The sequence below is a fragment of the Talpa europaea genome, assembly GCF_964194135.1.
Source record: "Talpa europaea genome assembly, chromosome: 1".
Lineage (NCBI taxonomy): Eukaryota > Metazoa > Chordata > Mammalia > Eulipotyphla > Talpidae > Talpa > Talpa europaea.
This window is the reverse complement of record NC_140073.1, coordinates 127,684,227-127,708,040: the sequence shown is the minus strand read 5'-3', so window position 1 is coordinate 127,708,040 and position 23,814 is coordinate 127,684,227. Positions and strand designations below refer to the sequence as shown.

Here is a 23,814-nt window from a genome sequence, read left to right as displayed (position 1 = left end):
CTTTATAGGCTGCAGGATATAAGCCTGGGTTATATACTTGGGATCTTTCAGTGCCTGTTGCTTCATAGACCAACACTTATGCACCTGTTTGGGTGACTGGGATGCTGGTAGGAGGTAGGAAATAGAAGCCAGTGTGACAGGGTACAGGAAGGTTGCTACTAGTGAGTACTAAGAGTTCAAACTTCAGGTACTGCAGGCTCCTCAGTTGAATACAGTGACCCCTTCCCTTAGGACAATTCCTTAAAGTGTCCCAAGTAATCTTGTGCTAGCTTCAACCTCTTAGTTCTGGTATATGGCTCTGCTACCAGTTAATAGTTGTAGCATCCTGTTTAGTGGTACAGAGTGTTCACACTCTGACACTGAGCACTTAGTTGCTATCTGGCAATATAACATCTGTGTTTGCAGAAGGTCTCTGCACTCCTTCTCATTTACATCTTGGGAAGTAGACCCTCCATTCTGAATACATTCTGTGTGCCCCTCTCTCTAGCACTGTCCTCAGGTTCTAAAGACCCCAGTGCAAGTATGAGCCAATAGCAGAGAGGCTTCCTCTCTTCGGGTTCACTAACCCATAAGCCTCCAAACACAATTAAATTCCAGTTGGTCCTACACCCTCTGCCATGTTGTCCTCTTGGTATACTTATCTCTTCATTGTTTACAGATAATTCGGTTGTAAATATGTGGAGGAGGTGAATAAATATGTGTCTTCATTCTTCTACCATCTTCTTGGACTCCTCAAAATGTAATCTCAAATGTAATAATATTCTCAGGGAAAAAAAAGAATAGAGTACTCCAGCTACCCCAAGTTGAACCAGAGTTCATAGTACACAGATAAAATGTTTGAAAATTCTGCTTGCTTTCATCCTGTCTTTCTTTCTGTTGCCACTTCAGGCCTCCATCTACTTGTTAGTGGGGGTTGGAAGTAGCTTTAATCCCAGACTTTCTGGTTTTCTCACCCAGAGTCTTGGCAGATGAAAGGTGGCTTAGAGAAGGCTACTGAGGAAGAAGTGGGGTCAGGCATTGCTAGACTTTACATACAAGCTTCATTAATGATTCAATTGTGGGCCTCCCTGGTGGCGCAAGGGGTTAAGCCACAGCACTATGAAGCTATCCGAGGCCACTGCAACATGAGTTTGATCCCCGGCTAGTCAGGGAGATACCCACATGGCACAGCAGACCTCTCCTGTTTCACCTGCTGCTCCCCTCAGCAGTGTATTTCAGTCAGTCTGCCTGTTCTGTTCCCCACTCTGTCTCTGGTGAATCCTCCCCCCCCCAATCCCGCACCTCTGACCTGTACCCCAGTTCTTGTTTGCATAAATAAATAAATCTTTTAAAAAATGATTCAATTGAGAAAAGCAACTCTGGGATTTTTGAGATGACAAGGAATAAGGTCAAGTAATTCAGATAAAGACTTTATTATAGTACCATTTTAATAGATTATTTAGGCAAAAGACCAAATCCCTGGAATAAATGCAAATTTTTAATTACACCAGTAGAAGCCTCTGGCAACACATTTTTGAATATGTAGATTGGATTTATGAGCATAATTTGATGAAAAACCAACATGTGAATGCATGGATTATGTAAATGTTGATGGTCAGCATGAGGGTTTAAGTTGGAAGTAGTCTTAAGGGAAAGTTATCACTAGTTTGCTTTATACTGGAAATGTAAAATTGTGTTCTTTGATTTACAACTAAAAACTTTATGTGCAGAATTCATTGCTTTTTACGATATTCCTTCTTGGTTTATATTGCTAGCTATAACTGTGTTTCAAAAGAGTCATTCCATTTCTGATTTTGACAAGGTAGGTTGAGGTTGAGCTCTGTAGAGCAATACTATTTTCCAGTAATCTTGCAGACTATAGGCTGAATTATGAGTTTGTATAATAACCATGGCATGAGTTCTCTGACTCTTTAAGTCTGCATCTGCCTCTGCCTCATCCTTGGACTGGATATGTTTAGAATGAAATTTTAAATTATAAAGAAAAATCTAAAAGTAAATGCCAGTTTTGAATGGCTTGCAAATTGCCCACTCTTTCACACTGTCTTCTTAACTAGCAAAGAAGAATCACTACAGGGAAAGGAGTACTTAGAGGAGCTTGATTCCAATTAACATCCCCTGTGATTGCTATGATGATGAATACTTATCACTCCTCAGGAAATGGAGAGGAAACTATCAAAGATTAAAGAAAATTGTTGAAGTTAGAGACATAAAAAGACCCATACAATTTTAAAATACTCTCCTTGTTTCCTATCCTTATCACTGCTGTTTTATGTGAAATGACCGGGAAAAGTTTCAGCTTAGGAGTTGATTGGAAGACATTTCTCTGTGTGATAATATTATGGTTTTTCAGTGAGACCAGGGGTCAATACCTTGGTCTGCCCTTACGAGCTTTGTGAACCTGAGTGAGTCACTTAATGGATTATTTGAGAACTGATTGAGGTGACCCATAAAGTGATTGGTTCACAAAGTGCTTCATAACTTTTGGCTATAATCGGTGAGATCATCATCATCAACATCATCACCACCATCACCATCTATTACCAACACTTCATTCATATCGTGTAATCACTACCACCATCATCTCACTCTCCTGTTTTTCCTTTTATATTTCTATTCACTAACCAGCCCCATTTGCAGGCTCTCTCTCGCTTCCAAACCCTAAATACTGGGATTCCTGAGGCTTCTATACTATAAGAAGGGAAAACCCTTCTTTTTTTTTTTAAAAAGAGGCATGGGAGGGTGAGAGGATTTACCAGAGACAGAGAGGGGAACAGAACAGGGAGACTGGGGAAATACACTGCTGAGGGAAGCAGTGGGCGAGACAGGAGAGGTTTGCTGCACCATGTGGGATTCTCACTGGCTGGCCGGGAATCGAACCCACACTGCAGAGGCTGCGGACAGCTTCACAGTGCTGCACTCAACAGCCTGTGCCACTGGGCAGTCTCATCCACAGTGGGTGCTTCATTGCTGTTGAGTACCAAAAATATCACTTTAAACTTTTAAACTTCAAACTTTACATCCATCTCTTCGCTAGATACCTCTCCACTAAATTTTCTAGTAACACTTCAAACCAAAATTCAATATCTCTCTCCCCCACCCCAATTTTGCTTCTTCTGTCTTTATTTAAAGACAGCACACTCTTCATCCTGCTTTAAAAAACTGGAAAACTGGGTGCTATACTTGATTCTACTATCTTTTCTCCTTCCTTATTATCCAATCAATGACCTGTGTTCACTGCATCTTCTAGACTATATGTTTCATGTGGGTATGGACCATATTAGAACTGAAATTTTAGTGTACAGTGCTCAATAAATGACTGAATTAATGGAATGAATGAAAGACTTGAATATAACCATTTCCTTCCATTTTCACTCTCTTCTATAGTTGAGGTTCCCATCAGTTCTCACTAACTTACTAATTTACAATTTAGAAATCCCATAGTGAATTAGCTGAAGTTCTAGGGTTGCAGTTCCACCAACAACTCCACTAGAGTTCATTTTCCACACTGCAGCCAAAGCAATTTTTATTAAACTGAAGAATTGATCACAATCATGCCGCTTTCCTGTTTTTAACCCTGCAGTGACTCAGAATAATTATCCTAATTTGATGTCCTGGTTTACTACTGTTATCCCAGCATAGTTTTCATCCTTAAAAATATCCTGATTGGTCAACAATGGTATGATCACCCTATCTCTAATATCTCTCCTGCTTCCATTCCTGTCTTCATTGTTCTTCATTTCTTCCTCATCCTTACATGCTACTCTAGTGTTACTGAATTTAAAGATTTCAAATTTGTTGTACTCATTGCTCTCACATGCTCTTGCTCTGCCTGGAAATTCCCTCTTCTCTTTTCCTGGTTTACCCCTATAGACCAGATCTCAGGCTAACCCTTTTTCTTTTTCTTCTTTTTCTAATTTTTTTTTTAATTTTTTACATCATTGTTCAGTTTTAAACAATATTTGCTTCCCCCCACCTCCTTAGGTGTAGTCCCATAGAGTTTCCTTCACCAGTGCACCCATGTACCATCACCTCAGCCCCCTGTGCTCCTCCCTCCCTCCCTCTGATCCCTCTCACTCCTGCTGCCCTGCAGGATGTCTCTGATTTATAACTGTCTGTTTTTGTTTTGCTGTATTTTGTATTGTTATTTTTTTACACTGATGTCTTATTTGGTTTCCCTGCTGTAAGTGAAACCATCCAATATTTTTCTTTTTCCTTCTGGGTTATTTCACTGAGCATAATTCCTTCTAGTTCCATCCACATTGCTGTGAATGGATGAGTTTATCTTTTTTGTTGCTGAGTAATATTCCATTGTGTATATATGCCACATCTTCTTGATCCAGTCATCTATTTTTGGGCATTTGGGTTGTTTCCAGGTTTTACCTTTTGTAAACAGTGCTGCAATGAACATAGGTGTACAGATATTCTTTCGAATCAATGTTTTTGTGTTCTTTGTAGCCCTTTTTCTTAAAAAGGCATCTTCTCTTACCTCCAAAGCTCATGTCAGGTGCTTCTTCATGTTCCTGTAGCATCTTGCACTTCTCCATCCTAGCTCTCACCTCACTGCACATTCCCCATCAGCCTCTAAGCTCTTTCAGGTCAATAACTACATATGCTCCCTGCACCCTTGAATCCTAATGCCTAATCCAGGGTCCTGCACAGAGATGAACTCAGCACATATTTGGTGAATGCTTGAAGTAAAACATTACATGCTATTTGAATGATCAAAGTACATGTGCGGAAAATTTTTACTCCCTAATAAATGTGGTAACATGCCTAACTTGTGGCTATGAACAGCATATTGTTTTCTTGCCTGTATTATTGTGTGTGTGTGATAATGGTGGAAATGATTGTGTTCTTTTCATTAAAAGTTTATTCTAGGACAGGATTTGGAGTTGGTACACATTGTCAATTCCAGGAAGTCTTGCAGGTGATAATGTTGCAAAACAAAGCAAAGAACAGCTGTTTTCTAGCCATTTCAAGCAGCTATGGCTACTTTTATTTTAATAATGTAAGGAAGATTGAGCTTAAAGTATTTGCTTTGAAGCTAAAATTAAATTTATTCTCATTATTCTAACATTTTCTGGATTGTTAAATTCCAAATTTTATTCTCACAATAATGAAAAACAAACATAAGGTATCTCATACTTCCAATGTAATTATTTGTGTTGTATTATCTGGAAACTTGAAATTATGTGCCTTTTAAGATAAATTTTATACTGTTACTTGATCTGCCTAGGAATCTTAACACTATTGTAATTGTTCCACTTGCATGGACTAGAAAGGAGTTCTGGATCTAACTGCAATCTGTGGACATCTTTCTGTTAAATGAAAAGGAAGGTTAATCATTTCTCCAAATGGAAATAGGTTTAGTGTTTTTTTTTAATATGTATTCACTGCAAAAATATCAGTAAAAATAAGAAAATAAAAATCATCTATAATCCCACATTTAGATTTCTTTGTTGAACAATTATTTTCTACATAGTCGTGTAAGTACAGGTTTTTAAAAATAAAAAATGATATCATTCCACACAAATGACTTTTAAATGTGTTTTTCTATTTGATAAATTTGGGACCTTCAGAAAGATGAATGGGCAAAGTTGTTTTTTGAAAGTTTTGTTTTCTCCTGTGTTGAGTGGTATAATTTCTCCTTTGCCATACCCATTAAGACTTCTGTGATAATCTGTATTATTCTTTGAATCAATCAGCGTTCATTTGGAGAAAACAGAAACAATGCTAGCCATTTCAGCAGAATGAGATTTGATTTTTAAAATAGGTGTTTATAAGGATTTGTGAATGGATTGGGGTGGGTTCGAGGCTGGTCCTCCAGAAATAATCCTGAATTAATAAACTGCACTGCCAGGGCAGCTGCCTTTTCCCTATGATCAAAAAGAAAAGGAATCAGAAAGCAGCCACCAGAATGGCTATTCCATAGGCACTTAATCCTATGGAACATATAGGGACAGACTTGGCATGCAGCATCTGCTTGATACACATTGAAGAAATTAATGTATTCCTATCCTGTATTCCTGTCTTGCTTCTCTGCCCCCACTAAGCTAGTGGCCTATTCATTGCAAACTAAAAGCAAACAAAATCTCTAAGGCTATACTCACTGTTAGAAATCACATATGTCTGGCTGCCTTATTTCTGCCTTCAAAATTTTGCTTTAGTGCATTTAATTGGTAAAAATCTAAATTATATCTGTAACCCTAGCTCAAGCAAGTTTAGGAAATGTAGTTTTTAGCTGTCCAGCCTTTGCAGGACAGGGCAAGCCAAACCCACAGTCACCCAAGCTGGAGCAGCAATATTCACCATACAAGGTTCTGGGTGTTAGATTTTCATTCCTTTTGAATTCATCATTGTACAAAAAATTTGACAGCAACATAAAGATAATTTATCTAAAGGGGTGGATATATACCACTATATTTAACCCATCCCAATATTGCTAGCGATTTACTTTTCTATTTTTTTATACAAATAGTGTTTTTGTAACTGCTCTTACCAGAGCCATAAATCGCCTACATGTCATTCCACCCAATGGTCAGTTATCAAGCCTCATTTACTTGACCTCTCTGGACATTTGACATGGTTAAATGTCATTCTCTTCCTTGGAACTTTCTTCACTTGGTTTCCAGATCTTCATGCTTTCCTGGTGCTTTTTCTAGCTTATGCTCAGTCTAAGTCTTTCTTCTCTATTCACTCCCTTGCTCATCTCATCCAATCTATGACTTTAAATACCCTGAACTCCAAATTATGTCTCCACCATGCCCTAGTTAATACTTACCTTTGGATGCTTGAAAAGACATCTCACACTTAGTATTTCTGTTCTTTTTTCCCCCCACACTTAGTATTTCTAAAACTGAACTTCTACTCTTTCCCACTACATCTATTCCACTGGCTGCCTCCTCCATCACAGTTCATGGACCATCCAGCCTTCCATCTGCTCAGGATAAAAACTTGGGAGTCATCCTTGACTGTTCTGCTTCTCTCACATTCACATTTAATCCATTCACAAATCCTTTGATTCTACCTCCAGAAATATTCAAAGCCTACTACTACTCTCCATCCCCACTGTTCCTTGCTGGTCTACGCCACTGTCATTTCTCTCTTGCACTATTGTCCCATTTCTTCAGTGGTCTCTGTGCTTCCACTCCAGCCCTCCCAGAGTCTGCAAGTTACAACATATCACCCCCTTCTCAAAACTCTCCATTAAATTTCCATCTCACTCAGAATAAAAGTCAAAATCCTTACAACAACCCTGACGGCTTTTTGACACCACCACTCTCTCTGCCACCATCTTTCTGATTTCTTTTCCTGTCATCCTTTCCTTTCATTTTTTCCAGTGTCTCCTTGATATTTGTAAGCACAACTGTCCCTAAGAGGCTTGGATTGCCTGCCCCTCTGCTTGGAATGTTCTCCCCACAGAGATCCACAGGCTTTCTTATTGCCCTATAAACTTTGCTTGACCATAAACTTTGCTTGACCATAACCTGATCATCCTATTTAAAATTGCAAACTGACCTCCCTTGCAGCCCTCCCTTCTAGCCCTCCAAATCCTCTTTCTCTGTTTTATTTTTCTCCACAGCACCTAGCACTTTCTAATTAACTGCACAACCTTTCTTTTATTGTCTCTTCACCCCCATGAGAAAATGGATTTTTTTAATCTATTGCTTATTGTTGTATTCTCAGTGCATGAAACAATGAGCACCTTAGTTATCATCTGTCAACTATTTGTCGAATGCATACATTTGTTTATATATGCATCAATGTGTCCTTGTCTTTTTATTGAGATTTAGTTCCTAGGGTTAGAGATATGTACCGATTGCCCAAAATGTTTGTTCTCCATCAAAAATCCATTAGAATATCTATTTCCTAAAACTCTCTCAATCTCATGCCCTGGTGACATCATCCCTTCTGTTTCTTGAACTCATCCTCCCCACTTGATGTTTTTGCCCTGACTATTCCTTCCTCCCTCTGTACTCCCCTGTCACACAGTTGCCTGACTTAATTCTTATTCAGATCTCACTTTAAATATCACCTCTTGGGAGAGGCCTTCCCTGACCATCAGGAGCAAAGTCACTTCCCAATCACTCTGTATTACCTCATTTTATTTTCATCATAGATATCGCTTTACCAGATATTTTCTGTTATGTGTGTTTATTCACTTGTCTGTGCTTTCCCTCTCTAGAATGTAAGCTCCGTAGGAATGGAAGCATTGTATGTCTTTCTCGACACTGCCTCCAGTAAATACATGTTTCACGATGGAATAAATACTGAGTATTGCCATTTTTTTCATTATTAACCATCTAGTGGGTGAAAAGTGGATTTAACATTTTTTCTGTAGCTAAGCATCTTTTCAAGTTCAAAATCTTTTGCGACTAGCAATTGCTGAGCTGATTTAGCAGCTGAAATATAGTTAGTAGTATTTGTTTTTGATATATGCTATCAAATTTCTTACATTGCGATAAGTTACATAATTTCTTAAATTTTTGAAGACTCTTTTCTTACTTATGTCAACATCATTATCCATCAAGTAGGATTCCTTTTGCAAATTGCACTTACATACTATTTTCTTTTTGTCCCCAGCTTTTGGAAAGAACCAGCAGTGGTTTTGAAGAATCAGATTCCGGTGCTACCAAGAGTCCCCTCCACTTAGCTGTAAGTGAGATGCTACAGCAAATTCACCTGTTACAAAAAGAAACTATGTGATCTTAAAATGAGGCTGCTCTTAAAATGGAAACATAGTCACAGTAATAACTAAAAATGAAAACAGTACCTGGGCCCAGGCTGCCAAGAGACTGCTTTCTGTTCCAACCCCAGCACCAACCACTGGTGGCCACAGACATGTTAATTACAATGTCTGAGCCTTGGTTTCCTCCTTTTTAGAAAGGGCAGAGGAAAAGATATGATGTGCATAAAGCCCTTACCACAGTGTACTTAATGATTGCTAGAAATTTTTACCATCTTAAAATTGTTATTATCTAGTAGTTAAATTTACAAAACAAGAAAATTTGAAGAACATTTTGGTTTTAGAAATTTGATTGTAGACAACATACAAGTATTCAACCTACAGACAATCAGATACTATGTGACCAAAAGCTTGTGAGATATTTAAGCACAATACATGCTTCACTGCAACTCTGCCCTTTCTGCCTGTCTTAGGAGATCTCAGACTTTGACACTTGCACTGGGGGAGGTCTGGGAAGGAAGGGAGGAAAACTTCAATGTGTCACTAGTAAAACTTCCTGTCCACAGCCCAGTTATTGAGGGGAAATGCAACATCTCAGAGTGGTGATTTCTAGACTCTCCATAGTGCTGACACCCGGGAATGCACCAACCACTCTACCTTAGCTACCTTAGGTAGTGCCCTGCTACTAGCTGGCAGTCCGCAGCTGGTTCCTGGTATCATTTGAGATTTGCAGCCACACCAGCAACAGCCAGCTCAGCTGCTCAAGGTGCTGCTGAATTGTGAGCCCTTGGTCTATGGCCACACAACATGTGTTTAGATGTGGGAATAGGGTGGATCTCTGTCTTGAACTGTCATGACATTTCACTTAAAACCATGCATACATAAGCACTTCTTCAATGTCATTCTAATGAAAGATTGGGATGAAGATTATGGAGAACAGAAAAGAGTTTTTTTAAACAGGTATATGTAAGTGTTCAGACATGGTGCACAGCCATCACACTACATGGAATCCTCCTTTCATTGCCTGTGACCCCACATACTTGCCAGCACAACTGCTGACACCCCACTTGCATACCCTTTGTCTTAGCCACCAATACATCCACACTACAACATACACACATTTTGCATCCAGTGAACAGCCTAAAGCATGCATCAATCTTGTTCCTGGGGATGGGCTTACGAATAGCACTAGCTGCTCTAGAGAAGCATGTTTGAAAGGTTGTCTTAGACAGAATTCTAATGTCCTTTGACAGTAGGATTGATTTACTGCCAAGTCCACTAGTAATCTGAAATGAGACTTGGCTTCCAAAAATTCTGTCCTATGTTCTTTTTCAAAAATTATTGTTGAGTGCTTACTGAGTGCCAGGTGCTCTGCTCGGTTCTGTGGGTTTTCTGTTAGGTAAAGACAGAGCAGTATGACATCACTGGAAAGAGTTGGGCTTTGGTGTTCCTGCCGCTGGCAGGGCCTAGGAAGTGCACACAGAGAGGAGTTTCTGGTCAGTCTTCTCTTCTGCAGCTCACCTGAACATGATTTTCCCACCTGTAAGTAAAAGGGAGTGAGCTTGTTGAGGGTCCCGACAACTTCTCAGTTTATTAATTTACTTGTTTATTGTATGATCTTGGCAAATACTTAACTTGTTATTGTATGATCTTGGCAAATACTTAACCTCTCATATCTCAGTTTCCCCATACATAACATGAAGAGTATTGCAGTGCTATTAGCATAGGGCTGTTGGGGAGAGGATATGAGACATACATGTAATGCAGTTTGCACCATATCGGGCACATAAATGCAATTAGCTGACTTCAGCTTTGCTATTATTAACACTAATACCATTCTGTCATTTGACATTTACTGATTCTGTGTGCACTGAGCACTATTCCAGTATCTGGAGATGTAGTAAACAAAACCCAATTTCTGTCTTTGTAAATTTTCTCTAGGAGAGAAAATAGGCAAGTAAAGATATAGCAAGACAGATGGTAATAAGTGCTGCAAACAGGATCAGTGAGCCAGGGACCACCGAGGTGGCAGACAGGGCGCTACCGGTGTTGCTAACTGGCAGAAAAGTGTTCTGAGTAGAAGTGCTAAGTTTCTGCTTTCTGCATTCCCAGAACCACAAAGTGGCACAATGGTGGGGGCAGAGTGATGAGGGGAACATGATAATGGATGAGGTCTCATGGCTTCTGGAGGGGCAGGGAGTCAGAAGAGGGCTGTCACAAGTCATGGGTGACCTTATACTCCACTATAAAGACTTTGATTTTTGCTAGGGCAAATCAGGAAATTGTTTGGAAGGTTTTGAGGAAACAAATATGATATAAGTTTAGTTTTAAAAGGGTAACTTTAGTTTCTGTGTTGAGTTTAAATTGTCAGAAAGCAAAAGCAGAAGCAAGACAACCAGGAAGGCAGTAATAATGATGAGTTTGATTGGGGTGATAGCAGTGGGTTAATTCTAAAACTATTTTATTCTTGCCCTCTAAATGTTAACATTTTTTAAAATTATTATTTGCTTCAAGAATCCTCACAAGTGTGCCCAATATCCTCTCCAGGGACCTCTGGAGCAATTAACTTGATAAAAAACCCAAGGCACATTCTTTCTTGGGTAGAAGCATTCTAACAATGAAATAGAACCAGATGCCCCCCAAACCTTGGCTGCCACAAGAAGCCTGACCTGCCTTGAGTTACTATTTCCTGGCTGAATGATTCAAGTCTCTAGGGTTATCAGGCCAGTGAATTTCATAAGCATTTCATCTACTTGAAAAAATTAAATCAAGAACAGGGCTATGCAAATGAAAGACTCCAGCTGTTGAGAGTTCCAGAAGGACCCATTGTTTATGGATTCTGATACAATCCCAGATTCTTTCTTCTCATTGCCCTGTTTCTATCAAAAAAGTTCAAAGAAATTAATTGTGTTTAAAAACTATTTAACTTATCTAATGAGATTTTTCTCTTAAAGAAACTTTGTAAAACAAATTTAGTTTGATTGCAACCTCCAGTGAAGGCTTAAATTGGCTTGTCTATAGAAAACCAAAATATGATATGCTTTTGGAACCAGTGTATTTGTTCTTTTGGGTGATTACTTTCTCTTTAGTTATTTCAGAAATTATTTGTGGAATTGCCTACTAAAGACCTAGTTTAGCATGATTGTAGAGAAATAAAACAATTGGCATCATGTACTGCTGACACAAGAAAGGTCTCCTTTCTCTGACTACTTGAATTTCTTCCAGGAGTTTATGGTATACTTTTTATATATACGTTCATTCCAAGAACCATACAACTGCCTATAAACAGACTCATGCAATTAACCACAGAATAGAATTCCATATTATGAAGTAAAAAAACCAAGAGTCAGATCAAGACAAGCTTTAAAACTAACCTTCATAGCTGACCATAGAACTGAAGCACCAGGGGGGAAAAGCCAGGGGAGACGTAAGAACAAAGAGGGAAGGAAGCACAGTGGTTTATGGTGGTGGAAAATGAATAGTGGTGAATGCACGATGGTGGTAATACCTGATGGGGTATCCCAATGTGACCACCATTAAAAACAAGTAACTAAAATAAATTATAAAAAAATAGAATTTCATATTATGTGATAGAAACAATTATAGGTTCAACTCTAAAATGTGAAGGTAATTGAAGACTTTTGTATAATTAAAGATACCTTTATTATTCCCTGTGAATTGCCTTGGAAGTTTAGTATACATGCCTGTATGTCTTTTATTCTGTATATTATTGCCTGCACTATGAAAATTCAAGAGCTACAAGCTGGACTAAAGGAATAAATGAGGGGAATCCTATAGTAAGCCTAATCTTTCAACCATTCTCTCATTAAGAGAATTTTCAAGTACCTGATACAAAAGAAAATATGGATTGGAATTTTGAAGCTTTCCTAATTACCAGCAGGGTTCACTCCATTTTATTTTAATATTAAGCCTCTTTAACTTCAGTACATGATAATGGATTTGTATTTTTTGCTGTGAGGATTAAAGAAGAAAGGGCAGGGATCTTTTATACTGGATGAATTCTTGAGTTAACACCTATCTTAAGACCCCTTAATGTGGGTCTTAATGTGATTGCTGTTCTGAACAGTGCTGGTTCCTTCTTACCAGCTTCCGTCCTGTTTATGTTTTTCTTTCCCTTGTGCCTTCTCTTCATTAAAACTAAATATATTAGCCATCGTGCTTTGCAGATAGGCATGCAATTTATAAATTGCTGATTCTGTTTTCCATGGCTAAATCATAGTGACAGAATTTTAATGTTTACTTTGTCATAATAGTAACTGGTGCTGAAAGAATTAGCATTTTCGTATCTATAGTTATATACATAGACTCATTTCCCTTGAATGTGAAGTAAGCTGAATTAGTTACTACTATTGCAATTTAAACTGGGAGGTAGTGTTATGCAAAGTCAATTTTCAGCTAATCCACAAATTCCAGTAAAATGAGCTAGACTGATTTACACCCTAATGTAGATTCCCTGTTATCACAACTCCATTTACAGGAGGCGGCTCCTCTCAAGGTTGCATGGCTTAAATTGATAATGGCTGAAACTAGGTGATGGGCATTTGGGAATTCTTTACACTATCCTCTCTCCTTTATACATGTTTGATGTTTCCTTATAACCATGTTGCTCCCTTTCCATTGGAACTCATGTAAAGCCCACAGTTCAGGCTCTAGGACCTGACTGGTCTGTTTTTGGATCCCAGCTCCCCCTCATCAGGCTGGGTGACATTGGGAGACCTGGGCCCACATCTCTACCAGTCTATGTCCTCATTGGTAAAATTGCGATAACAACAGGATGCAAACCATGGGTTGTTGTGACAGTTAAGTGAGGTGCAAATGTGCAGTAATGCCTGACACATAGCAAGTGCTCAGTCATTGCTGCAGAGTTTAGGTTAGACCAGAGATGTACAATCCTCTGACCTTTAACATTTCTTTTCCATTGAGCATTTTCATACCCTTTGCACATTTTCCTAATTTTAAAAATGCCCATAAGAGCTCTTTGTATGCTAAGAAAATTAGTCTTTTTGTATGTGCTAAGCCTTTTTTTTCCCAAAGAAATTGTGCCTTGAGTAATAGCTGCAGTAGAAAAAAAAATAGTTCAGGGGACTTAAGAGGGAACTTTGACTTCTAGGAGATTGGGGAGTGGCCTCTCCCTGATGTCCTTGTTTACTTCCCCTGCACCCCAATACCTTTATTGCTTTTCTGTCTTTCATTGCAATGTCTTTAGCCTTGTGTATGCATATTCTTTTTTTCTTACATTATCTATATACATTTTTTAAATAGAGGTAATATTGGTTTGCAATATTGTATGTGATTCAAGTGTATAGATTCACACAACTCTTCGGATATATTACCACACCGCACCCACCATTAAGGGACCTGTGGTCCTCCACCGTGTTCCATTGCACTCCTTCCCACTTTGCTCTTTATCATCGTCTTCTCCCTCTAGTATGCTAAACTCTACAGTCAAATTTCTAGGATTTGTTTTTGGCTTGCTGTTTTCTGACCCTTTGTTTTATTTCTCTGTATTCCACATGAGTGAAACCATTCTGGACTTGTCTTTCTCCTTCTATCTAATATTGCTCTGCACAATCTCCTCCACGTCTATCTATGTTATTACAAATGGCAAGAGATTTTTTTTTTTATAGCAGAGTAGTAGTCCATTGTTTATATATGTCATATCTTCTTAATCCATGCCTCTGACCTTGAGCACTTAGGTTGTTTCCATAACTGGGTGGGCTACTGTAAATAGTGTTGGCAATGAACATAGAAGTACATAAATGCCTTCTAATTAGAGTTTTTGCATTCTTCATGTAGATACCTAGGAATGGAATTCTGTATCATTTGGTAAATCTAATTAGTGTTTTAAAAAACCTCCATACTGTTTTCCATAGGGGCTGGACCAGTACATTATCACCAGCTTTGTACAGGATTTCCTTTTTGTCCACGTCTTTGCCAACACTGTTGTTTCTGGTCTTCTTGATATGAGCTATTCTCATAGATGTGAGGTGGTTATCTCGTTGTGATTTTGATTTGCATTTCCGTGATGATAAGTGATGATGAAAATTATTCCATGTGCCTGTTGGCCATCTGTTAAGTGTCTTTGGAGAAGTTTTTATTTCAATCTTCCCAGTTTTGATTGATATATTTATTTTCTTTTTGATGAGTTATATGAGTTCTCTGTAGATCTTGGATATTAGCCTCCTTTCAGTTGGATGTAAAGTATGCAAATAGCTTCTCACAGTTAACAGGATGTCTTTTAATTTTAATGATGGTTTCTTTTTAGTCTGATGTAGTCCATTTGTTTATTTTTGCTTTTGTTGAGACCACAAAGGTATTACCAAAGCCAATGTTGTTGAATGTTTTGCTGTTTTTCTTCTATGTATTTTATGGTTTCAGGTGTTACATACAAGTCTTTAATCCATTTTGAGTTAATTTTTGTGCCCAATATAAGATAGGTCTACTTTCATTCTTTTGCATGTGACTGTCCATTTTCCCTGTACCACCTGTGGACAAGACTATCTTCTCTCCATTGTGTTCTCTTAGGCTACTTTGTTGTATACTGTCTTTATAAGTGTGGGTTTATTTCTGTGCTTTCTGTTACATTTATGCTGTGTGTCTATTTTTATACCAATGTAGTACTGTTTTTTTTTTTTTTTTTATAGAGGCATGCTTTATTTATTTGTTTGCTGGTTTGTTTGTTTGTTTTTGTTTATACATGCACTGGGTACAGTCAGAAGCACGGGAGGGTAAGAGAATTCACCAGAGCCAGAGCGGGGAGCAGAACAGGCAGAAGGACCGAAGTACACTGCTGAGGGGAGCAGCGGGCGGCAGGAGAGGTCTGCGCGCCATGCGGGACCCTCCTCTGGTGGCCGGGGAGCAGCCGGGAATCGAACCGGCGCCGCAGAGGCCGCGGGCAGCTTCGCAACCCAGCGCTCAACCGCTGCGCCACCGGGGAGGCCCTGTAGTCCTGTTTTGATTACTGTAACTGTGTAGTATAATTAAATGTCTGGATGTGTGATACCTTCATTCTTCCTCTTTTTTGTCAGGAATGCTCTGGCAATTCAAGGTCTTTCGTGTTTCCACAAAATTTTCTGTATGTTTGCTCAATTTCTTTGACTGGGCCTGGTGGGTCCAGTCACTAATGGGAATGGAGGGGAGACACTGGTTCTGTTTGTGGAGCTGTCAATATATCTCTTCTCTTGGGCTTCACACCAGAATCTCTCCCATCTGTCAGCTGTCATTGTGCTTTAAAGGTGAACATCAGTCCTGTGGGATTGGGGAGTTGGAGTGCAGCCCAGGCACTGTCCTTATTTTTACTGAGGGGCAGGCCCCTGAAACACATCAACTCCTCTGCATGTTTCCCATCGTTTAGGGAGATGTGCCTGGACACCATTTCACTTTCCCCTCCCCAGGGCTTTTGGCCAAATAGTAGTGCTTCAGTATGTACAGCAGCCTCCCATCCTCTACCACAGCCTCCACCCACCTCTGTCTAGTGAAGCATGAATCTCCTGGGTGTCTCTGCTGGTGCAGTCTGTGTTGGTCTCCTTTGTCCAACAGGTGCTCCAGTTTCACCCAAAATTAAAATGTTGGACTACAACAGAAGGTCTGTTTACTAAATTTTTTTCCTCCCAGTTTAACAAACAAATCTCCTAAAAAAATTATTCTAATTGTGTCTGTATGTTTCAAACTGAACAGACATATGGAATACTATATAAATAAATTCATTCAACTGTTTATCTGTATTAGATTATTAGATTGGTAAGTTAAAATATAAGAGTATATTAAATAACACATTGGTCCTTTGACAAAAGAGAAAGAACATGAAGAAACACATGTAACTGTGAGGCTGGTGCATTAGAATTTTTCAGTTTAACTTTCTGGTTTGCCTGTTTCAATAAATTACTCCAAGTGTCTGACATACTCTTGGCGTGGTCTTTGTGACATTGGAGGTTTAGCTTCTCCTATGGAGGTTTGTGGGATTTGAGGTGAGCAAGCCTTTGAGTCTCTGGTTTCTTCTTTGCAGGCCTACAATGGGCACCACCAAGCCTTGGAAGTTCTACTGCAGTCTCTGGTGGACCTTGATATCAGGGATGAGAAAGGCCGCACTCCTCTGGACCTGGCTGCCTTTAAGGGACACACAGAGTGTGTGGAAGCACTTGTCAATCAGGGTGCATCCATCTTTGTGAAAGACAACGTAACCAAAAGAACCCCACTTCATGCCTCAGGTAGATCTTATCAAACATATGGCTTCCCCAGTTTTTGGATCTACTTAAAAGTTTGAGTAAATGATAACAGCCTCTTCTTTCACCAAGGCTTTTAAAATAATCGTTTTCTTTTCATCTTAGATATACCTGTAACTCTTCCAAAATGCTTTTGGCCTACTGTCTACTTGGAGATGATTATTTTTCTCTAATCAGACAGGCTCTGATTTTCTTCTTTAAAGACATCACTTTATAGAGCAGTTTTAGGTTCACAGCCAAATTGAGAAGGAGGTACAAAGATTTCCTAAATATTCCCTGCCCCCCAAACTTGTCTAGCCTCCATATTATTAATATCCTTCCCCAGAGTGATACATTTTTTACAGCTGATGAACCTATGTTGATACATCCTACTCATCCAAAGTCCATAGTTTACATTCGGGTTGACTCTTGGTGTTATACATTCTATAATTTTGGACAAATGTATAATGGCATGTATCACCATTTTAATATCAAATAATATGATACTAAAAATACTACCTAAAAATCTTGCGGACTTCATCTGGCTTTCTTAATTTTAAAGAGAGTTCAGATCCTTTGGCCAAGCTCTATCACAAAACTATCTGGAGAAAGGATAAGGTTTAATGTGATCTTCAGATGAGTTAGATAGAACAAAATCACAGAGCATTTTGAAGCATTAAAAGTAATGATAATTCAAGTCTGTTGTGTAAATGGAGTAGCCAGACAACAATATAGTAAGTATATCATTCTGCCAGCCTAGATGATGCTTCTTAGCTTTTGCCCTGATTCTTGAGACATCAAGTGTAAAAATAGAGAGTCTGAAAGAGTGCATGTATATATCAGAAAATTTGGTAATTTTCTTTTTCTGGGATTTTTCTCTAATGTACCTGAAATAAAATTGTGTGAAGACTCTTCTAGACATATACACAGATATAATGATAATGTGGAAGACGCTCTAGCTCAGCTGAGTTATAAATACCTTTGAGGTCAAGAAATTCAGACAACCCAAATGCCCAAAAATAGATGACTGGATCAAGAAGATGTGGTACATATATACCATGGAATATTACTCAGCATTCAAAAAAGATAAACACATGCAATTTGCAGCAACATGGATGGCGCTGGAAGGGATCATGCTCAGCGAAATAAGCCAAAAAGAAAAAGAAAAATACCGGATGGTCTCACTCATAGCAGGAATCTAGAAAACTTAAATAAGGGACCAGGGAAATGAATAACTATAAGAAAGTGAAAATCAAAATCAACAGAAAACTATGAACCAGAGACACTTTTAGGGGGGCGGGGGCGGGAGGGGAGGGATTGGGGTCAGAATGGGGGGGCTGCAATTGTATGGGGAATATAACAATAAAATTTATTAAAAAAAAAAAAAGAAATTCAGACAATACAGGTGTTTGATCAGAATAAAAGAATCCATCTTATAAAGAGAAATAACTGTCTTATCCTATGAAATAATGGGTGTACTGAGGATACAAAGGAATGAAGACAGTTTTTCAAAGTACTTGATTCCTGTTGCTTGGGAAAATTTTCTAAGAATGTTTGACCTTGTGGATCAAACATTTCTGGATATTCACATTTCTGAATATCCAAACCACAGAAGAAAAACAACATGCAGATAGAAAAAAACATGGCAGTTGCTTAATTTTTGGAAAAGATAGTTCCTGGAAAGAAAACTTAGCCATTGAGGTCAGCAATGGTTGGTATGGTTAAATTATAAATTCTTTTATCCCTTCACTGTTAGTTTTGTATTTTGTTTTTTGTTGGGTTTTTTTTTTTTTTTTTTTTTTTTTTTTTTTTTTTTTTTTGCTCCCTATGCATTCTTGGTATCATTACAAAGTTCAAATGTAGTTCTCCTTCTGAAAGATTAGTCGCTTATTATTAAAGCAAGCATCCTGCTTTAGTTACCATGTACTTCCTGACAATTACAAAGGGCCTGTTTTGATTGTGGAAAATCGCCCCTGTGAACAGGTAAACAATGAAAAATAATCATTGTCACTCATTTGCCTCTGTGACATAGGCTGCAGTCCAATGGAGCCCCCTAGTGGTCAAGATGACTCGCTTCTTTTGGACTTCCCTCATGTCATTCATTAAAAGAGGCAGGCTGTCATTCGACTTTGTCCTTCACAAAATGTCTGCTGTATGGAAGCTTTAGCCTGTGCTTTGAGGATCTGCTTATCCAGACTCATTTTCAACTCACTTCAGAGGCCAATTTTTCCCCCCTCAAATCTTGGGAGTACTGTAAAGAACAGGAGCCAGGATGAATATTAAAGGTTTTGGCATAGAGTTGCAATGGCATTCGTGTTCTCTGAGCAGCATGAAAAATGGCTGTCACTCATAACCAGGGAAAGGCTGAGCTAGTCTGAGACAAAGCTAGACTTGGCAGGACACAGCTAAAGGAGATTGTTAGCACCTTTTTGCTGGAAGGTAATTGGGGTGGGGGTGGGAAAGTAATGTGTGAGAGGCCAATAGGAATTCTAATTTGGCTATACTTTTACAATAAGAAGTGCTTATATTTACCCAAAGGTGTTATCTAAATTCAAAAAGCTAATATACCATCCCACATACAACCCTCCCAAAAAGCATTATTGAAGAAATTGGTTTGCTGTCCAACATACTGGGTGAATGATATGAACTTAGATTTTTCCCCCCTTTTCTGTTTAACCAAAATTCAAACATCCTTGAAACTGTCATGATTATGATTAGCTAAAGAATGTCAAATTGATACATAAAGAGGAACCAATCAAAATAAACTGTTTCTCCAATTTATGCACCTATTACTTGTAGCACTTAACATCAGTCCTTTAACTGAATCATTTCCTTTTAAGCATACATTAAACGCCTTCCCTATTTTACCAGTGGTAACATGATTTAGTGTAATTTTTAAAACAACAACAACAAAAAAAACCCAAAACAACAGCAACAATAATATATGGCCTGTACTACAGTCCACAAAATTTCCTCCTGAGAGACGTAAATGGAGTGTCTCTGAGAACAAGCTGAATGCAGTATTCTACAAAATGTGGGCATTATTCCTGTAGTTAATTTGAGTGGTGTCGATGAATGTGAGTTGGTTCTGATATGTATTATCCCTGAAAAATGTGTCCTTGCTAAATTAGCTTTCTCTCATGACTGGCATGTAATAAAAAGGACTGTAAAACACAGCTCTTAGAAGAGCCTTTATCAACCTAACATAGCTGCATCATTCCCCTCTCCATATCCATAATGAAGTAAACGCCATGTATTATGTGGTGTTCTCATTGTTCAGAGAGGAGAGGTCATGTTTGGAATTTTAAACATATTTATTCTCATCGTATTCCCTGAGTGGAAAGTCGTGTCTATTCTAAAGATCTGGTTCCATTAACAAGCTGGAGGAAAGTATCTTATCCAAAGGGATTATCATCCTTGCCAGCCCCCATGGCACCAACATCTAAAAGAAGCATCTTGCCAGGTGCATATGTAGGGGCTAATCTATGTATTTCTGCCCCAAATGCCCATTGCTGGCCCCCACTGTGTTTGCAGCAGGGCAGTGCCTGGGAAGGAATGAGGAGGTGCTGCAGTCAAGCTTACCAGGGAAAGAGAGGCATAAGATGAGAGGGTGGGAGCATGCTTGAGTCCCTGGGGGACAGAAAAACTGAAGGATTGTGGTTTAGGAAACAGGATGGAAGAGTCCTCCTGTCCTCCTGTCACAGGAGGCACTTCTGTATGTCAGTCAGTGAACAGTGAGCCAGTGGCTCCTGTGCCTCTTTCTGGCTTGAGGGTTTGCTTTCTATCAGCCACTACAAATCAATCAAAACTATAGCTCAAAAGTCTGCCTCAGAATGTAAAATGGGGAAGGGGGTGCAGGATCTGTTTCTTTTGGGTCTCCCTCTCTCCTTTCACTTCTCCCTTCTCCCCTTTTCTTTGCTGCTGTTCTGCTGCTTCTTTGCTTCAGTTCCTCCCTCTCTGCTCCTCTCAGCCTATTTCTGTTCACTCTTCCCACTTCTTTCCCTTCCTTCTTTTAAAAATGGATTGGAGGCAGCCTGGATATGGGATGATTATCTAGAACAGGGTGACTCTCTATTAGAGGAACAAAAAGGATAACTGGAAAATGTGGAGAGATTATCAGCCTAATACAGGAGATAAGAAAAAAATTAAGAAAAGACGCTCTTAATACAGGAATGAGGAAAAAGAAAGATGAGGGTCAAGGTGCCCTGATAGAAGGAAGGGGAAAATGGGTTAGGAACATAAATACTGGGTCACAATGAGGTAGTGTGGACTGAAAACCTGGGGATATCAGTCAGCAGTGATTGAAAACCACTGATTTGAAGTCCATATAAATTTCATCTTGGAGGGAGAAATGTAGTGTTGGTCTGTTAAAAGAATGTCCATTGTTTTCTTTTCCAGTAATTAATGGTCACACACTGTGTTTGCGGCTGTTACTAGAAATTGCAGACAACCCAGAAGCAGTTGATGTGAAAGATGCCAAAGGACAGTAAGTGATCCCACACTTGGCCTGGGCTTGACGTTTCTGTCACTACCTATCATTGGTGAATTTGTTAAACAGCTAGGGGAGCTGACTGCTGAATTCTCAGTTGGGTATATATTTAAGGGAAATTCACAAATGAGGGCCCTATAGTCATGCAGTGGCTTTGTGCTCCAGGACATAGCCAAGAAAAGCATGTGGGTGTGAGTGTACCTTGATGGAAAAGAGCCCATTTTTATGTCATGATCATGTATCCTGATACCTTTAAAAAATATTCCCTCCTTTGTTACTTCTTCCTATCCACTTTTGTCCCCCCTCTGAAGCTCTCCATTCCCATTTTAAAAGTTAATAATGGCAATAGGACAGACCTCAAGTAGTTTTCTCCATCATAAACGTCCTCTGGTTTTTGTATTATTCCTTGAGTTTGTTTTTCCAAAATATTTTCCATCTGTTAGTCTTCCCCACTCAGTCATCTCTTATACATGGGAATATAGAGCAGAAAAGCACTGGTGGCTCACCCAGGCAGATGAGTGAGTACCTCACTGTTTGGACCCCAGTTCTCTGTCCTTTCTCTAGACTTGGCAGACTTTTCTCAAAGACAATGAAGCTTTGTTCAAATGAAATCTTGAGCAGAAGTCCAAGCTATAAAATTCTGAAGGTAGAGCTGTTCTGATAGAACCAAGAGGGTCTCTACATACACACACCCAATTGATATTTCCTAGATGCTGCCCAGTTCTGAAAGTGATGGAATTAGTTTGAATGTTTTGAAACAGAACTGTGGCCTTCCCTCCAATACTGATCACCCCAATAACTCCATCCGACATGGCCATGAGGGACCAAAGGCAGACAGTTGGTTTCATGTACCATACAGCAAAATGGAAACACAGAAAACATTAAGCAGTTATTAAGAGGAGAGAGAGACAAAGAGAAGAAGGTCCTTCTGCTGGAAGTAATGAGCTTTTTAAAAAATCTTCTTTTAAAAGTCTAATTTGGGGCCTCCCCGGTGGCACAGCAGTTGAGCGCTGGGTTGTGAAGTTTTCCACAGCCTCTGCAGTGCCGGTTCGATCCCTGGCCACCCGGTGAGTGTCCCACATGGCGAGCAGACCTTTCCTGCCACCTGCTGCTCCCCTCAGCAGTGTATTTCTTCAGTCTGCCTGCTCTGCTCCCCGCGCTGGCTCTGGTGAATTCTCTCACCTTCCTGCGCTTCTGACTGTACCCAGTGCTTGTATAAATAAATAAATAAATCTTTTAAAAAATAAAATAAAAGTCTAATTTATCTCTCTTCCTAGAACCCCACTGATGCTTGCAGTAGCATATGGACACATTGATGCTGTCTCGTTGTTACTTGAAAAGGAAGCCAATGTCGATGCTGTTGACATTATGGGATGCACGGCTTTACACAGAGGGGTAAGTCCATCTTCCTCAGTTTTTGTCAAGCAATTTGGCAATGAGCTTGTTTCCTCCTTTTTACCCCATTTGAATTTTTAATAAAAAGATTGTTTCCTGTTTAATCAATTAACCAGAGTATCACAAAGAAATTATGAAATATTTTCCAAAGGTAAAATATTGGCAAGCACTCTTAAAGTCATGCTCTTGGGATTTCGTGTTCATGGTAACCATAGGCCCATGACCCCAATTTCACTGCTGGTGAAATTGGTTCTGCTTTCTGATTACAAAATATATGCGCATTATAGAAAATTTACAAAATATTTTGTAAAGCACAGAGAATAAATTCACAGTCACCAGTAATCCTGTCTCTTGAAGATAACCACTTTTTTGGTATATTCATGACTTTTTTCTCTGTATATAAATTTGTTTTAAAATTTTAAGAGAGAATACTGAAGATGCTATTATTTGGAAACTGCATTTTTTTCTCTCAGTGTATCACATACTGTTTTCCATGTCATTAATATTTTTCCGCCCTATCATTTTTAACACTCCATTGTGTGCAGGTATCATAATTTATTCCAATGATTACCTGGCTTTGGGTAGTTGCTATCTTTAGTTCTCTTTATTGCAAATATTGCCCTCCACCTCAGAAATAGGTATGCTGAAATATGTATCCTCTGGGCAATTCTTTGTGCATGTATGCTGAACTGTTTATTAAAGTCTGTCAAATAAGCTAAATGAAACTAAAGCAGAATCATAAAATTGCTGTTTAGGGGATGGTGTTGAATACCATGATAAATTAAAAAAAAAAGGAATTCTAAGTGATAATGTCCAACCATAGTTCTTATTTCCATGTTTTATGGGCCATGCAGCAAGCTGGGAGCCTCTGCGTATGTCAGTAGTCTTCCTAACAACCCATGAGGTTATTATAACCATTCCCATTTATAGATGGATAAAGTAAGGCACAGATAGGTGAATTGACTTTTCCAGATTTCACAAGGGGGAGTCGGGGCTTAACTTACATCTTCTTGGTTCTAAGG

At 39.0% G+C, this 23,814-nt stretch overlaps 1 protein-coding gene across 2 annotated transcripts in view; it reads left to right on the top strand.

The window, feature by feature from the left end:
- The window catches only part of ANKRD44 (ankyrin repeat domain 44), a gene marked incomplete at its 3' end in the record, with an annotated part of 163,641 nt that overhangs the window by 123,892 nt on the left and 15,935 nt on the right, over positions 1-23,814 (top strand). For both annotated transcript variants that reach the window (XM_084251977.1, XM_084251976.1), the window contains exons 16-19: positions 8,584-8,655; positions 16,713-16,914; positions 21,307-21,394; positions 22,675-22,792. In XM_084251977.1, the coding sequence (XP_084108103.1) occupies positions 8,584-8,655; positions 16,713-16,914; positions 21,307-21,394; positions 22,675-22,792 (480 nt within the window). The remainder of the gene's footprint in view (positions 1-8,583; positions 8,656-16,712; positions 16,915-21,306; positions 21,395-22,674; positions 22,793-23,814) is intronic.